Below are 18006 nucleotides of genomic sequence, written 5' to 3'. Positions count from 1 at the left end.
CATACACAGTATATATATATATATATATATATATATATATATATATATATATATATATATATATATATATATATATATATATATATATATTTTTTATTGCCCAAAAAAAATAATTCAAAAAATTTATCAAAAAAAACATAACCCAAGGAGCGTTCCCTCTAAACTGCGCGCATGCGCAATTGCGCACTGCTCGTTCGTTCTCAGCGCACAAAAAAAGCTATGCTGCGTATAAAACAAAATGCAATATAAACATATTAAGTGATATCTAATATTAGACCTCATCTTATCTGATTAATTAGACCAATAATATTGTTTTCTGTCCCATTTTGCATCGTGACAGCGAGTGACAAGTGTCCAGCCAATGATACGATAGGTTTCACTTCCGCTATTTATCCAATCAAACGCATGGATAGAAACGTTCCCTGACTATCCACCTGGTGCAGGTTAGCTAGCAAACAGTACGGAATTAAGTGATGCACATGCTAACCTCTTTTCTTTACGAAACGAACGAGCAGCGACACATCCAGCGAAAGTAAAAAAAAAAGAAATGCGTTTCTTTTAAGATGGAATGACTGTTGGAGTAAACGCAAGTTGAAGAACAGGCGATTAAAGTGAGTGCGATTTTTTTTTTCTTTTTCACAACGTGGCTCGTTTATTAAGTCACACCGAACACGTCATTTATTAAAGCTTACCACAGTAGTTCTGAATATAAACATTGAAATTCACTGACATGTTTTTCATCACAATTATATACAAAACAAAAGGGGTCGATTCTTCACATATGTACAAGTTTCGTGACAGGTTAACATACAGGACTCGTGTGTATCTTCACGTTCACACACAAACATGTTTGTTTTAAATACTTTCGATTCAACTATTTACGTTGTTTAACGTATTCAGCAGCCTAACGGGTCGTTGCGGGTATTATTAGTAAAAAAGCTGATTTAGATGAAGGTGGTTTTGTGTAAAGACGCTGAAAGTTACATCTATCGATGTACTCGTCAAAGAAAGTGCAGGTTTTGTCCTAATTAAAAAAAAAATAGAGCATTTTGATTAAATATATATATATATATTTAATAGTCATTTTAAAATGCACTAACGTGTGTGCATAAATTCCGTTTTTATTAGATATGTTGTTTATACATAATTAGCTAAGCTTGTGCCCCCAAAAAAGTATATTTCGCAATTACTGTAACATTCAAATGTGTCAAATTGACCCACAATATAACATTAACATCACATCCTCCTTTTTGCTTGTGTCCACGGTAGTGGACATTAGTTTGTATAAATCTTCTGACTCATTTGAGGTGTTCTACTAAGTCCTTGTGTCCACTGTAGAGGACATTGTTTTTTGGTCTAAATCTTCTGACTCATTAGAGCTAGTCTACTAAGTCCTTGTGTCTACTGTAGTGGACATTGGTTTTTGGTCTATATCTTCTGACTCATTGGAGTTAGTCTACAAAATCCCTGTGTCCACTGTAGCGAACATTAGTGTTTGGTATAAAAAATCAGACTAATTTGAGCTACTCTACCAAGTCCTTGTGTCCACTGTAGTGGACATTAGCTTTTGCTCTGAATCTTCTGACTCCTTTGAGCTACTCTACTTAGTCCTTAAGTCCACTGTAGAGGACAGTAGTTTGTATAAATATTCTGGCTCATTTGAGCTATTCTACCAAGTTTTTGCTATAAAAATTCTGACTCATTGGACCAACTCCTCTAAGTCCTTGTGTCCACGGTAGTGGATATTAGTTTTTGCTCTAAATCTTTTGACCAGCAGCTACTCTACAAAGTCCTCTATGTCCTCAGTAGAGGACAACCTAGCCTTTCCAATGATATCTCGTGTTTGGGTGCGATGCTAATCACTTTGCTGTCTTGCTGAGACCAAATGGACACAAGTGGACACAAATGGACAGATCGGTCTTAGGAGGGGATTGATTTACACTTTTGACCTGAAACTGTCTTTAGTCCTTCAAATTAACGTGTGAATTTTGGGTAAGGGCTCCAGCTTCCTTGACAACGCGGTGAGGATGAGGTTAAATTTGCTGTAGCGATCCGATTGGTTGACGGAAGCGCCGCGGCTCCCCCACAGCAGCCGCAGCTGAAAGTCCGTCTTGAACACCTCCAGCAGGTCTTCGTCACATTGGAAGTCTAGAAAAAAAAAAAAAAAAAAAAAAAAAAAATTTTGAAAACCCGTTCAATGCCAACGACGGCAATAGACGTATTTGCCTAGTTACCGTGCATGACCCTCTGAGCGTTCTCGGTGTAGCTTTGCGCGTTGTGCGCCACGTCGCGTGCGGCCTCTAGATGGCGCAGCATGATGTCGCAGCCCTGGTCGCTGGTCTCCCAAAGCTCCGCCCCCTCGGGTGAGACGGACGGGCGCTCCATCAAAGTCAAAAGAGGCAAGAGGAGCGGGACGCACACCACAGCAGGACAGGAGGCTGAAGCCGGGGACGAGTCATGAAAATGCGACATTTGACGCGCCAAAACGTTTGCTGCAATGTACCTGTCCCCTCGTAGAGATTTTTGTAGAAAGGTTTGAGCGTTTTCTCATAGCTGATGGCGGTCTGCGTGTAGTTGCGCCTCAAGGCCGTCCACGTGTCCTCCAGGCGACTGATCTGCAACAAACACTTCAAATCGTCAATAATTCAGAATTAATCACAGATTTTAATACTTTTTTTATTATTCGTACAACAGTTTTTTTCCCCTCCAAAAAAACTCACACAATAACCAATAGGAACCATAAATAGTCTCTGCTGAATTAAATATATGTAAAAATGTTCCATGGATTATTTTTTTTTTTACTTTTTTGTTGTTTATTTTCATTTAATGTTACTTTATTTTTCATTTTACTCCCATGAGCTTTTCAATGAAATTTCTATGGATATATATATATATTTTTTTTTTTTTAAATAATGTTTTTGGCAAAACATTTTTTTTTCTTGAAAGCATAAAAGAAAAATATGTTATTTTCTCCACAAGATGATCAAATGAGGTCAGTATTCGTACAACAGTTTTTTTCCCCTCCAAAAAAACTCACACAATAACCAATAGGAACCATAAATAGTCTCTGCTGAATTAAATATATGTAAAAATGTTCCATGGATTATTTTTTTTTTTACTTTTTTGTTGTTTATTTTCATTTAATGTTACTTTATTTTTCATTTTACTCCCATGAGCTTTTCAATGAAATTTCTATGGATATATATATATATTTTTTTTTTTTTAAATAATGTTTTTGGCAAAACATTTTTTTTTCTTGAAAGCATAAAAGAAAAATATGTTATTTTCTCCACAAGATGATCAAATGAGGTCAGTTCAATAATTCAATGTGACACTGATTTTAATACATTTTTATTTTGGGAGCAGTGACATTTTTTTTCTCGAAATACGCACTATATAACCTTTTATACAATTAAATAATTGATTAAAATAAAATGTATTCATCGTATCACATTTTGCAATATCAGATTTAATTATAATTGCTACAGTAAGGTTATGTTGGCAAAAAAGGAATATGGAGACATTCTAATCCCACACAAATTACATTTTTAAAATATAATATATATTTCATGATGGTAGCTTAAAACTTGTCAAAGTCACAACGTGAATGTCGAAATCCCGCGTTTTGAAAATTGCATTTCAAGTTTTACCTGCGGCAGTTCCAAAGCTTTCATGAGGGCGGTGAAGGCAAAGAGGTCGCCCACCGCGTCCTTCAGCTCCGACGCCACCAGAACGATGCGATTCAAAGTGCTGGCTCGCTCCTCCACGCTTCCCGTGCATCCCAGAATATCCACGGCAACGCCGATCGCCATGGTGTGGTGTCTGCGAGGATAAATCATCTGCTTGATTTCCGTTTCGGTAAATTGCGACAAAAGTCACTAAAACGCAATGTTTTTTGGTTTTTTTTGCACGTTCCAATTCATTCGATCCCAAAGACGTATTTTTACGTTTTTATTTTAAGGAGTCCCGACATTCAACCCCAGGTTCTTATTGTTTTCGATTTTGCTCGTCTTTGGCTGCATGAGGGTAAAAAAAAAAAGTAAATTACTTTGGATAGCAATTTTTTTCAGTACTTAACTACTATAGTAACAATTACTTTCACAGTAAAGAAATTACTTTAGGCACTAAAGTACTAATATAATCAACTATGTACTAAGTCATTGATATTGATTGACTTTTTAGACCCTTCTTTAGCAAAATATTTGAAAAAGTTTGTGACTAAATATATAAATAGCTGGAAGACTTTTAAGCGTAAAAATACGTCTTTGGGATTGAAATAGTTTCATTTGAAAAGAAAAATGCAGAAAGCAAAATTGAATACTATAGGTACTTAAACACGATAGTAGCAATTACTTACTAAAGTAATGAATAAATTACTTTAGGTACTAAAGTAATCGACTAGGTCCTAAAGTAATCGATTAGTACCATCCATTTTGAGACTCTTCTTAATGTAAATACCTGAATAACTTTTGCAACAAAGCATGATTGAAAATACAAACCGTTCCATCAGATCCAGTCTGAGCTGTCGCCCATGCGGTAAGGTGATGAGCTCCAGGCCAGAAGCCACGCCCATCTGAGCTCTCTGCTCAGGCGACACGCCCACTATCCTTGCCACCTGCAATGCCAAACAAATGAGCTTTGACTTTCGATGGCAAATGCCCCATTTTTGGAAATGCGATATTTTGAACCTCGCGGCTCCAAAAATACGCTTTGCATATACGGATTGCATATTAGCGATAATACAGTTTTAAAAAGGCTACATTTGAGAAATGAAGTTTCAAAATGTGTCTCTTAATGTGCGTCAAACTTATGGCCTGTGGGTCGGCTCTGGCCCGCAAACGGTTGTAATACCGTAGAGATGACTTTAAAGGGTAAAAATGAGATGAATTTTTTTTAATATATAAAAAAATGTTTTATGATTAATAGTGATGCTGTGCTTGTACTATTTTGGAAAGTTTTAAAAAAAAAGAATACATTTGAAGTTGTTGTTTTAAAGGGATAGCGTGTAAGATTTAGATTGTTTTCATTATGGACAGCAGGGGGTGCTGCAGGTGCTGCATTTACCATTGTCGTAGCTATAACAAACATGGACGCCTCCGCAGAGGTGCCACCCCTCATGTGATCTAATTTCATGATAACTAGTCCTATCATTATATTTAAAACATACTGTTGGTCATTAAGACAACATTCATTTGCAAGTTTTTGAAATTTACAATCATTCCTTTTTAAGGAAAAACAGTCTGTCTTACACTCCCTTTAAAGTTTTACATACAGTGGACCCCATGTTACAGTGTCCCTGGCTTACGTTTTTTTCATGTTGCGATGTGGAATACTGAGTTTTTTTTTGTCCCCTCTTTAAGGTACTTTTCCCGCTTTGCGACAAAAACAACTGTCATGACCCTAGGGAGTTGTCTGTATTTGTGTTGTTTTGTCTCCATCTGCAGGTGTTTTTAGGTCATTGAACTTATTTTCTGTTGCAGTGACATGACGGAGATGCTGGTTTGCTGTTGGTCGGCCTCACTCGTTTCAAAATGGCGGAATGGTAAAGCTTTGTTCTATCGCGAGTGAAGATGATTCATATGGAAACGAATCTGGAGATAATCAAGAAATATGAAGCTAGCCTAGCCTAGGCTAGCCTTACGAGGGAATGTGGGCATAACAAGCGCCACTCAAAGGTAAATAAATCCTTTCTATATTTTTGATTGTATATTATATATACGAAGCACTTACTATACTATTTTGGTGCCAATTTTGAATATGTATGTACAATTTGGATGTTTTTACCCGGGGCTTTAAATGCATTAGATATGTAACATAGTTTTGGATTGCTCGCCATACGACGAATTCGTCTTACGAGCCCAACCGCGGAACGGATTCATCTCGTAACGCAGGGCCCACCGTACCATGATTTTATTGGTCTGGCTCGCTTGGGAATAGATTTTCCTCCACGCAAGCTAAAGCGAGTTTGACACCGCTTTAGAGGTCAAAAAAATCAAATGGATAATTTTACATTAACATTGGGCAAGCTGTTTTATGTAACACATATTTTTATGACCGATAAATCAGGCGCCAAAGTAAGCGGCGTGCAAATGAAGTCATCTGATGAGAAGTCCTCGCTTTGATACGACGCAAAAGTGTCTCTAAAGCGTCCTCGCGGCGAAAGTGAAGAGCTCTTGGCCGCTTTTCAAAGGGCGGTTAGAAATTGGCGGTTTGCGGACTGCGCTCAGAAGTGAAGAGTAAGGCTTGAGGTTAGGGCGCTACGTTCTTGTTGGTACCTGGCAGTCGGCCCGGAGCAGGTGTCTGGCTATGCTGCTGTGATCGTGGCACAGCAGCAGCTCCTTGGCTCTCTTCAAAACCGACATCTCCAGCGGTTTGTTTTCGGCCGGCAGGAGGCGAGAGTCGAAGTCGGACGGCCGGAACGCCGATTCCGTCTCCGCCGCCGGCCTGAGGAAAACCTTCCTCCTCTCGTCCTCCCGCTCCTCCCTCCAGGCGTCGTCCTCTTCTTCCTCGCTGGTGTTTTCCAAAGCCTCGATGGCGTGATGGTAGGAGCTTCTGTCCAGGCCCCTCGGACCTCCCGTCCGATCGTCCGCCTCGCCCTCTTGCCTCAATCGAGCGACGTAGCCGCACGACGGCCGGTCGGCTTCGCGGGCGGTGTCGGGAATGGGGTTTAATTCATTGCGTTCCGGCGGGCTGCAGGATCTTCGGTCTGAGGGAGTCCGCGCCAAGCATTCAGTTCGCGGCGGTATCGCCTCAGAGTCCGGATACTGAATCTGCGGAAGGGCGCGCGTGGAAGAGCTTTGCGGGTCCGCGTGGATGGACTTTGCCGGAGATACGGGAGGACCTGTGGTAGAACAATCACATTTGTTACTTTTCCTTCAGTCTTTCTGATAACAATATGATGTCCTAAAATGGTTTTTTTTTCACATTTTTGCTTGATGTATAGCTTGAATTTCTGTGTTTTGTAATTCACAATAAGCCACACAATTTAATGCCAGAGAACTTGCACTTTTTCACTATTACGCTGTTTTAATGTGATTTCCAAAAACCAGGGACTCGTCAGACCACAGCACGCTTTTCCACTGCGTCAATTTCAGATGAGCTTGCGTGAACTTTTCCCTTTTTGTCCGCATGGTCCGTCCTGACCTCCCGATCTTTGTAATCAAAACATGACTGTATAACTCGAGAAAAAATAGAAAACCAGGGAAAGTACCTCCTGTCCTCCAGGGACAAACCGGGGTTTCCCCGCATGCGGTGTCCAGAGCGGGTAAAGACAGGCTGGGGCAGGCGGGCTCTGCGGTGCTGGAGGGGACGCCTGGTAGCTGAAGGCAGGGGAAGCGAGGCAATCGTGCCAAAGGGACCTTGCTGGGTTTGGGTGGAGGTTTAGGACACAGCTGACTGTCCGAGCCCCGGATTGGCTGACCTGCGTTTCCGAGATTTTCAAAGGGAGACGTTTTAGTCTGAAGCTGGCGGTGGAGCCCTACAAAAAACTTTTTTTTCGCAAGAGTATTGCAGGGTACGTAAAATTCATCTTCTGACCTGCTAGCGGGTCCGCCAACCTCCGTGGGACGGACGGGCTCAGCAACGGCTCGCTGCCTGTCCGAAACACGGGAGACTTGCTACTAGGGCTCAGGAGATGGGGGTCAGAGAGTTGCTGGTTCTGGGGTTTGGATCCTGGATGCCAGAAAGAGTCATTTGGATTTGACCGACTTTTATGAATGTTTTGGTAATCAACCTATTTTTTATTTTACTTCAAAGATGAGATTTTAAGACGAGTTTCTCCCCATGAATTTTGGTTTGAGATAAATTTTCATGCTGAAACTGCACATTTGGGTTAACATGATTTGTTAAGTGATCAGTAGGAATGGCAACGTTGTCAGGCCTTAATTACGTTAGTTACTCTCTTTAAGTATAAAATGTCATTGATTCCTTTAGTACTTTAGTTGTAAGGTCCTTTAGTACTAAAGTAATTGATTACAAAGTAACTGATTGGTTCCAAAAGTAATTGATTACTTTAATACTTCATTACCTCAAGTTATCTAATACATTTTTAGACTCTAGTCTAGCCAAACATTTAAAAAAATATAATAGAAGTACATGAGACTGATTGTCTGGACTCGTGAGAAAAAAAAAAACGTAAAAATACGTCTTTGGGATTGAATGAGTTAATGACTTTCTTTGTATAATACTCGAGTATATTAGCCAGCGTCGACAATTCATTCTTCCTGACTGTTGCTTCACAACAAGTTTTAGGTGCAGGATGCTAAAATTTCATCTGGACTTACCGAGTGGTAGAAAGCTCTCTGATTGGTGCGCTTTGAGTGGCCGTCGCTTCTCCGGGAGTTGGTTGAGACTCGCTGGTTGGCTGCCGCAACGATCCTTCAATCTGAGCAGCATATACATATGTATAAATATATATATAAAGTAAGTAATTTTGTGAGTAATCCATTGAAAAGTAACCTCAGTTGGCTTCCTCTCCCCATGCCGTTATTGTGGTAGAGGGCGCCATCATGGCCGCCGTGGGTATTATCTTGCACGTGTCCGTTGGTGATGTTGAGGCTGAGTCGCTTCTGCCGCCGACGCTCCTGTTCCAGCAGCCCCGCCTCTCGGTGTTTACTGGACAAACCGTACTTTTGTTCCAAGCAGCGCAATGGCAGCGTGCGGTTGATTGGCTGGAAGATAATGGCGCCTACCACCTGAAACGTAAATCAAAACTGATTATTTTCTTCCTTATCATTCTGGTATGTTAGCCTAGGGATGGCGCACTAGTGACTAGTGTGATAACTAAGTGGTTGTGCCATGTTGAAATTTGATATGTCGAAACCATCTTGGTGAAATTTCAGCTCCCTAGTGTCTTCTTTCACGGCTTTCCCTTGATATGAAACGATGTTTTTCTTTTTTTTTTAGCTAAGTGATGACACACTCTTGGTTGGTAGTGTGAAAACGAGGTGGTAGCGTTGTTGAACTTTGACGTCTGGGTGAAATTTCAGCTCCCTAGTGTCTTCTTTCAATGTTTTGCCTTGCACAAGGGTTAAAACTCACCTGGGAGACAGGCTTTCGGTTCCCCACGTAATATCTTATTAGAGCTGGAACGCTGTCAAAACCTTCCCGCTCCACGCGGTACTCGACCCTGGAATAAGCTTCGTTCAGCATCACAACCTGGGGGACAAATGGGAACATTTTCTTTTTTCACATTCTAATCGCTGTCTGTTGTTTTGTACTTTCACTGATTATGGCAGATCCTATCTCAGAGCACCTTCTTTTTGGGTTTAAAAAAACATTGTGGGACAAGCAGAGACCCAGTCAATTCATTTGTGTCAATTGTCCACGTCGTCTCAGCAAGACAACAAAGTGAATTGCGTCCTACCCCAAGCATGTGACACATCATCGGAAATGCCAGGATGTCCTCTAGTGAGGACGCGAGGACTTAGTAGGGTAGCTCTATTGAGTCGAAACATATTGACCAAAAAACAAATGGCTCTCAGGAGGATATGAATGCCCCAAAAAAAGTATGATGTGACACTCCGTCTTAAAGAAATACTAGATACTTACTTTTTTGTTGATCTTAAAATGTTGTGCTGCGTTTCGCCATTGACAAGTTAGAACGTAACTTCCTGGACTGGACAGCGAATCACGAATCAGGAAATCACCATCTCGTTGCACAAAGTTTTCAGCAACCTAAAACGTTACACAACGTCAAACATCTGGTGCTATGAAATTACGAATAAATTTTCTTGCTTAATTTATATTTCAGGAACTCAATATTAATCAGAATGCCAGGTTGTATTGAACATATTTTACCAAAAATATTTTGGCGCCGACTTCCACTTCACTCATTCAATCCCAAAGACGTATTTTTACGTATTTTAAGTGTTGGGACTTTTAATCGCGGCTCTTCCAATTTTTTTCGCCCAAGTGTTATATTTTTTTAGGATACCTGTCGGGGTATGGCTCCATGGTACCAAGCGTGGCTTCTGGGTTCTTCGCTGTTCATTTTCAGTTCTTCCTCCAACTCTCTGCGAAGTTTCTCTGACGGACCGTCCAGGATGAACTGGTCCTGGGAAAACTGTAGGACCAGGATAACGAAAGAAAATGATTGAGAAAGCGAGACAAGATAACTGGCAAAAAGTTGTTGCTTAAAAGCTAAGAACAGTGACACATTAGCTAAATGTTAGCTTGTCTATGTGTATAGCCGGGGAGTCAAATTCATTTTAGCTTGCGGGCCGCATCGAGGAAAATCTATTCTCAGGTGGGCTGGATCAATAAAACCGAGGTATATATTTCAGTAACTAGTATTGTCGTTCTCAAGTTTACTCTTGGTTTCAAGACCACATTTGAAGGTTCTTGATCAAGAGCTTAGTGAAAAAAAAAAAGAAAAATGTTGACCAAGTCGGGTGGTCGACTTTTCAAATAAATTGACAAATTAAGTGGACAAATGATATATTTTGGCTCATCGGCACTATTCTACTTAATCATAGAGGTCTCAGTTGAAGACAAGACAGCTGTCCTTTTCAGTGATGTCTCGTGTTTGGATGGGATGCGATTAACTTTGCTCTCATGCTAAGACAAAGTGAACACAACAGTGGACACAAATTAATAGGCTGGCTCTCGGGAATATATGCAGTCTCTGGTTCAAACTCAAAGTCTTGCGTCTCGTCTCTGTCTCAATACTGTCTTGTCTTGATAATGTCTCTATCTCTGTTGATGTTGTCTCGACTACAACGCTAACATTCAAACTGAGGGACAATTTTTTTTTTTTTTCTGAGAATATTTACGTATTTGTGCGACGTTTATCACAAGTCTTGAAAGTTTGAATAAAACCGATGGACACAAATGCTGGTAAGAACCTGACACCATGCAAAGTCAGCACTAAAGCCTGCACCAGAACTTACATCCTGAAGACACACTTAACACACGTTTCTGTCCTCAATTTTTTAATTGTTAAATAGACTTACGTGGTAGCTTTTGGCTCTCTGCATGCTTTTCCGTCCTTCTGAAACTCTTCATAGCCAATGTCCAAAATCTGTCCCGATACCTGTTCCTCCTCCTTCTTTCAAAGACACACGGACTCACGTCTTTTCCAGTCAGGCGCAATGTCGTAGCTCACAAATCCACACGCACACAAACACGCCCCCTTTTGTCGCCGTCCCCTCAGGGATTTTCTCTCCTGGACGATTTTCCACCCGCTGCTTCCTAATTTGACGACAGCGCCCAAGGACTACCCGGACACGTCCTCCTACACACCCTTCACCTGACGCGCACACACAAACACCCACAGACCCTAAACATAAACTGCCAAGTTCTTTACACTCTCCTTTGCGTTTGGTTATACCTTGTCACTAGTGTGGCGTTAATAAAGTTAGTTATTTTCAAATTTTTCCCCGTTCAAGATCTCCGATATTAATATTTGGTTGTGTGGCGTTAATATTGTCATTTAATTGAATCTTTTCCTCCCTGTTAAGATCCAAAAAAAGGGTATTAATATTTGGTTATGTGTGGTATTAATATTTTTTTTCTTCCTGTCAAAATCCAAGATAATTGGAAATGTTTCTTATGTGTGGCATTAATATTGTTATTAAATTTCTTTTTTTTTTCTACCTGCTAAGCCCAAAAAAGGGTATTAATATTTGGCTATGTGTGGCATTAATATTGTTATTTATTTGATTTTATTTTTATTTTATGTTATCACGTTTTTTTTCCGCCTGTCAAGGTCCCAGAAAAGGGTATTATGATTTGATGATGATGTGGCATTAATATTGTTTTTTAACTTCATTATTTTCTCCCTGTCAAGATCCCATATTAAGATCCACTGTATTAATATTTGATTGTTTTGCATTATTATTACTTTCATGTTCTACCTGTTAAGATCCCAGAAAAGAGTATTAATATTTGACGTGTGGCATTAATGTTATTTATTTTCATGAAACACACAAATAGAACATATAAAAACGATCATTTTTGCATTTGTGACGTAAAAGATTTTCAGTCAATTTCAGACTATAAGCCGCAACTTTTTTCTCATGATTTGAGCCCTGAAGTTTATAGTCCAGTGTGTCGTATCTGTAGTCTTTTAACCTGCCACCAGGGGGCAACCTACCAGTAAAGCAAATGCGTGTACTTGTTCAAAATGTCAATTTTTGGAACGGCTATCAAATAGAACTGGAAAAATGTGAGTCATTGGCTGTGTTGAAAAAGGTATTCCAAAATATAGTATTTCATTTTTGGGTTATTGACCATCAAATATACTTAATCGGCGTGTTACTGCCGGTAATCCTGATCGATACGATATGCATTGGTTGGCCATGGCTCCGCAGGCAGGAGCGCCTCCATTTGCTCCTCTCGCTTTTCCCCAGTAATAAGATTATTTTCCGCTCCAGCTCTAAATGCGATCATAGTGCCGCTATCATTGCAAGCAGGTAGAGAAGCTAAATGATGTTTCACGTTGAGAGCCATTTTCAAACTGACACACACATCAACCCCCAAAATGACTTACTGTGTCCTGCTGTGAACCCATACTGTAGCTATATATATGTGTATATATATATATATATATATATATATATATATATATATATATATATATAATTTTTCTAGAATTTTTTTTTACTTGAAAATAATTACCTTAAGTAATTGAATACCTTAGTATTTAAGCGCCTAAAGTACTTATTTTAGTGCACCAATACCTTCATAGTTGATTACTTTAATACTTAATTACCAAGAGTAATTGATTACTTAGCACAAGAAATTTTTTTAGAGCTTACTTTAGCACAATATTTGGGGGGAAAAAAGTTGAAATAAATAACTAACTGAGATTGAATGTCTTTGCTCTTAAAAAGACGTAAAAACACGTCTTTGGGATTGAATGAGTTAAAATATTACTACCTTGTGACATCCTGAAACTTTTCAATACTACTTAAAAAAAAATCAATTACTTAAAGTATTTGATTAGCATTTTAGTACCTAAAGTAATTGTTGCTTTGGTACTTCAATCCCTACCTAGCTGATTACTTTAGTACTTGAATACCCAAAGTAATTGATTAATTGCCACCAGCTATTTTTTACCTTCCTTTAGCAAACTACTTTTGGAAAAACTTGGTATTGAATGTGTGCATTCATAAAAACAAAACAAAACAAAAAACCGTAAAAACACGTCTTTGGGAGTGAACGAGTTAAAACATGACTAACTTTTGCGCCGTCAGTCCCGGAACTTTTCTAACACGCCTAATATGACATTGAAAGGGGCCTCACATTTGGGTTACTCGATTACTTCAGTACTTGAATACCCAAAGTAATTGATTAATTGCCACTAGCTATTTTAGACCTTCCTTCCTTTAACAAACTACTTTTGGAAAAACTTGGTATTGAATGTGTGCATTAATAAAAACAAAACAAAACAAAAAAAAAAAAACGTAAAAACACGTCTTTGGGAGTGAATGAGTTAAAACATGACTAACTTTTGCGCCATCAGTCCTGGAACTTTTCTGACACGCCTATAATATGCCATTGAAAAGGCCTCATTTTCGGGAAGTTGAAACGTCTCATCTTTGTCTCATTTTCCTTGCTCCGGTTTTCTTTTGTAAATTGTGTGTCGGTGACTCTCTAAAGTGATTAGAATAGAGCCACATGAAGACATGTGACAGGAGCCTCCTCTCTTATTACAGCCGGTGGACAACAAAACAAGACGGCAGAAGAACTGTTTCCTGTGTGACACGTGGACGTCAACAAGACGTGTGTGTGTGTGTGTGTGTGTGTGTGTCTTTTTGAGAATGATGTGAAACTCCTTTTCACATTTCCCCCCCTGTTGTCATCTCCATCTTCCTGCAGGCCCCCCAAAAGTTTCCCAGCTGCCTCCCCAGTAATTATCGACCCGCAACTGACAGCGGAACCCGAGGCGACGTCGGGGAAAAGTTTCCCGGTGAATCCGAGTGTCAAAAGACCTCAAGTAAGTTTGGAGAGAAGATCTCTACTATTCCAAATCTGGCCGTCATCAAAATGTCCCACCTTTCCTGTTTATTCAGGAAGTCCAGTTTCTGTCTCCGGCTTTCCGTGTTAGATTAAGATCGGTTGAGAAGGAGCCCGTAATGATCCGCGGCGGGAGTTTGGGGATTTGCTTTTAGGCCGTAAATACTTAAAGAGGATTCTTTTGAACAAATAGGCTACACAATGAAAATGTAGTATTGAGGACAAGCTGCTAAATCTCGGCATTTGCTCCCAACAAATATCCTCCTGAAATGCATCTTATTCATCCGCGTCCACTGTGGTGTCCATTTTGTTATGCTAAGTGAATTGTGTCCGATACGACATCGAGAGATGTCATTGGAAATGCCGGGATGTCCTCGACCGAGGACAGCAGGACATTAGGTTTGACCCAAACTTTCCATGCTTGCGACAAGACATTATGAAGACGAGACAGTATTGCGACAGAGACAGGACCAATATCCTCCTGAGACGCCGTTTATCCATTTGTGTCCACTGTTGTGTTCATTTTGTCTCAGTAAGACAAGTTAATTGCGTCCCACCTAAACAGATGAGACATCTTTGGAAATGCCAGAATGTCTTCTACCGAGGACACTAGGAGTAGGACACTAGGTTTTGTCCAAACTTTCAAGACCTGTGATAAGTGTCAGACTAAGACATTATCAAGACAAGACAGTATTGAGACAAAGACAAGGCCAAGACTGCATATACTCCTAAGATGCATCTTATTTATTTGTGTCCACTATTGTGTCCATTTTGTCTCGGTAAGACTGCAAAGTGAATTGTGTGCGAAATAAAATGAAGAGACATAATCGGAAAGGGCAGGATGTCCTCTACTGAGGACACTAGGTTTTATCCAAGACTAAGACATTATCAAGATGAGACAGTATTGAGACGGAGATGAGTCCAAGAATGCATACCCTCCTGAGACCCAGCTTATCAATTTGTGTCCATTATTTTGTCCATTTTGTCTCAGTAACACCAAGTGAATTGCATCCCACCTAACCAGATGAGACATCTTTGGAAATTCCAGGATGTCCTCTACTGAGGACACTCAGACTAGAACACGAGGATTAATCCAAGGGTCCAAGATTTGTGACTAACGTCAGACTGACTATCGAAGACATTATCAAGACAAGACAGTAATGAGACAAACACAAAACCAAGACTTTGGAATTTGAGAATGACATATGCATATTTGCGTCCACAGTTGTGTCCATATTTGTCTCAGCAAGAGAGCAAAGTGAAATGTATTGCACCTAATGAAACCTCATAGGGAAGACCAGAATGTCCTCTACTGAGGACACTAGGACTTAGTAGGGCAGCTCCCATGAGTCCAACGATAGAGACCAAAGACAAACGTCCGCTAAAGTGGACACAAATAGGCTGATGACTGCAAAATGTGTTGGGAGGAAGAAGCAAAACCCTCTTAGGAGAAATGGCCACCTCCCAGACAAACAGATGGCGCTTTCATGGAAATGCCGGGCGAGAATGAAAAAAAACCTCGGGCTCTTTGAAACCCAAATCATTCTTCTAGAAAGAGCGAGACAGCAGGCCAAAAAAATGGGGGAATATTTAAATGAGAGCATTATTAAAACCTGCACAAGATGCTCAACTCCAATTTAGGGTTCAAACAAATGCTAGCTTACAAAAATGGAGCATCGTAAAGTATTCACATTGCAAGGCTGGAAAATATTCCAAAAAATGTACAGCCACTTTTTATCTTTTATGCCGGACAATCGTAAGGAATTATGCTGGCACTCAACTCTTATGTTTTTCCTTATTAAAATGAAGAAAATGGTTTGTTTTTTTTACATTTTAAAAACAGTTGTTTCAAAAACACCCTGATTATGGTTCAAATATTTGGGTCAAATTGATCCAACTTTCTTGTTAGTTTTAGATAAATTTTTTTAGGTTGTCTTGTACAAAATCACTCGTTTTTGGATTTGTGTAAAACAGATCTAAAAATTGGGTTAGGCCTTTATTTTGACCCATAATTGGTTTATTTTTAACCCAATTGTTTTTAGAGTGCAACTAAGAACAGTGGTCTCAAAACTATTCTATTCCCAAGTGGGCAATAAAAATAAATAAATAAATAAAACATAAAAAATTCAGCTCATTTTTAAACTTTGCAAAATACTCTCAGGGGCCAAATTAAACCTTTTTCCAGGGCCAGAACCGGCCCGTGAACTCTAGGTTTCACACCACTTGGCAAGTATGAAACGGTTACAGCATTCATTTGGTTCTAAAATGAGATTCACAAGTTTTCTGCAGTTACAGCAAATTTAATTTCATATTTTGATGCCATGACAGAGATGGTAATTTTCAAATTGAAAGCAAATTAATGGGAACATGACGAAACTCAATTGTGTTGGAGAATTATTTTTTTCCCCAAAGTTTTAAGATGGATAAACATTGTCAGTAGACACACCATTTTCCGGCGGACGAGCCAAAAATAAAATTAGTGATGTTACACAATCTATTTTGTGGAGTTGTTCAAAACAATACGCCTAGCGTCGTTCCAAAAGTTGATTAAATCAAACTAATAGCATCATTTCCAGCTTGCTCACAAGTCCAAAAAGGTCTCGGTGTCTACCAGGGAAACGGAATGTGACATTTGCACAAACGTTTACGGTCCCCTCTGGTTGTACTATTAACTTTGGAGACGTTGATTTGAAATACCAAGTCCCTGCAGGACCAATTACATGGTCATTGGCGGTGGCCTCACTTAACATTTCCAGGCTAGCAACTAGCTACGGTCAACGCTTGGCTTTAATGTCAATTCTTTTATGATCTGACTTTTGTGAGACAAGTCAGGATGATTTCGCGGTTATTTTACACGTCGTACTTTGCGCAAGAACAAAGGTGGCTTTTAATCGGAGTCCTTTGGGATTTTCCGATAGAAAGCAAAAAGTCCCATTAGTCCCGGTCGTCCAGGTCCTGAAGTGACAAAGCAGCCCCGGATGTTCACACGTCTTTCTCATATATTAGGATGAAGCTTTTATTGTGGAAGTCTATCTTATTTTGATGGGAAATATAACAGGGTGCATGTTTTACGAAAAGTTCAACTCATCTTTCAAAGGATGGAAAAGTTCAATTCCTGCACTGAAAATTGGTTCGTGTAGTGTAATTGCACATCCACGGCACCAGGTGGTGCAGTGGCGCTCTCATAGGCACAATGTGTTATACACTTTTCTTATATTTTTTTAACATATATTTATTTATTTAAGCATCAAAATGTTCAGTTGTCAGTCAAAAATCTTGCTCATTTAAGGATGAATATTTTTACCCAGACACTTTGATGCACTTTAAGCTATTTTTTTTCCGCTTCAGAATAAGCTGCAATCTGTCAAAACACTGTAACAAAAATAGTGTTGACATTTGCTGAAAGTTGAATAAAATGGCTTGCGTTATTTGTTAATGTGAAAAAGGATACTGTTCCACTTCTTCCGAATCACATCGATTCATGTAAATACAAAATAAGTACAATGTTTTATACACTTTTCTTCAGGTTATAATATTCGAGAAATTGGTGTTACTGTTCCAGATCAATTTACATTTCTTGTTATTCTTTTTTTCTGCATCAAATGTTTCAGTTAGAAATATTTCTAGTGTAAATAAAATGAACATTTTCTGATGCATTTTAAGCTATTTTTTTCCGCTTCAAAATAAGCTGTAACCTGTCAAAAACCCTGTCAAAAATTTCCCGAAATTTGATTTAAATGGCTCTTTTATTTGCGTTAAAACGACACAATTTTAGCTATACAATTCCCACTTGTCTTTCCTTGGGTGGATCTTTGCAAAAAATACGGAGGCATGGGAGCGCACCGTCACTTTGCCGCACAGCGGCCGCGCCATCAAATCAACTTAATGGCATTACAACATTTGACTGACGTCATAAAACGGGCCGACGACCACAAATCAAACACGAACCCCGCTCGGGACGGCGCTCACCTTCATTCCGCCCGTGCCATCGCACACTCGCCGCCTTGTCTGCGCGCCAGCGCCACTTATGGAATAAAGCTGCTCATA

General features: G+C 39.6%; 2 protein-coding genes across 4 annotated transcripts in view; one reads left to right on the top strand and one right to left on the bottom strand.

Moving 5' to 3' along the window:
- Positions 1–132: 132 nt before the first annotated feature.
- bcar3 (BCAR3 adaptor protein, NSP family member) overlaps positions 133–18006 on the bottom strand; it is a 52821-nt gene continuing 34947 nt past the window's right edge. Inside the window, exons 7-19 of one of the 3 annotated variants that reach the window (XM_088425187.1) lie at positions 9935–10063; positions 9550–9675; positions 9040–9156; positions 8458–8693; positions 8283–8383; positions 7537–7671; positions 7211–7420; positions 6276–6841; positions 4500–4615; positions 3651–3822; positions 2504–2615; positions 2235–2438; positions 133–2148 (exon numbers count right to left, since the gene is read on the bottom strand). In XM_088425187.1, the coding sequence (XP_088281313.1) occupies positions 1970–2148; positions 2235–2438; positions 2504–2615; positions 3651–3822; positions 4500–4615; positions 6276–6841; positions 7211–7420; positions 7537–7671; positions 8283–8383; positions 8458–8693; positions 9040–9156; positions 9550–9675; positions 9935–10063 (2403 nt within the window). In that variant the 3' untranslated portion in view covers positions 133–1969. The remainder of the gene's footprint in view (positions 2149–2234; positions 2439–2503; positions 2616–3650; positions 3823–4499; positions 4616–6275; positions 6842–7210; positions 7421–7536; positions 7672–8282; positions 8384–8457; positions 8694–9039; positions 9157–9549; positions 9676–9934; positions 10064–18006) is intronic. The other 2 variants (XM_088425188.1, XM_088425189.1) reach the window with 2 other exon arrangements.
- The window catches only part of hps3 (HPS3 biogenesis of lysosomal organelles complex 2 subunit 1), a 60915-nt gene continuing 48557 nt past the window's right edge, over positions 5649–18006 (top strand). The window contains exons 1-3 of the mRNA XM_088425183.1: positions 5649–5675; positions 13659–13727; positions 13822–13939. The gene's annotated coding sequence lies outside the window, so the exon portion shown is untranslated. The remainder of the gene's footprint in view (positions 5676–13658; positions 13728–13821; positions 13940–18006) is intronic.

This window comes from Hippichthys cyanospilos, chromosome 10 (assembly GCF_059441005.1).
Source record: "Hippichthys cyanospilos isolate Australia breed blue-spotted pipefish chromosome 10, RoL_Hcya_1.0, whole genome shotgun sequence".
Classification (NCBI taxonomy): Eukaryota; Metazoa; Chordata; class Actinopteri; order Syngnathiformes; family Syngnathidae; genus Hippichthys; species Hippichthys cyanospilos.
Note: the sequence above shows the minus strand (reverse complement) of the source record. Positions and strands in the feature narration are given on the sequence as shown.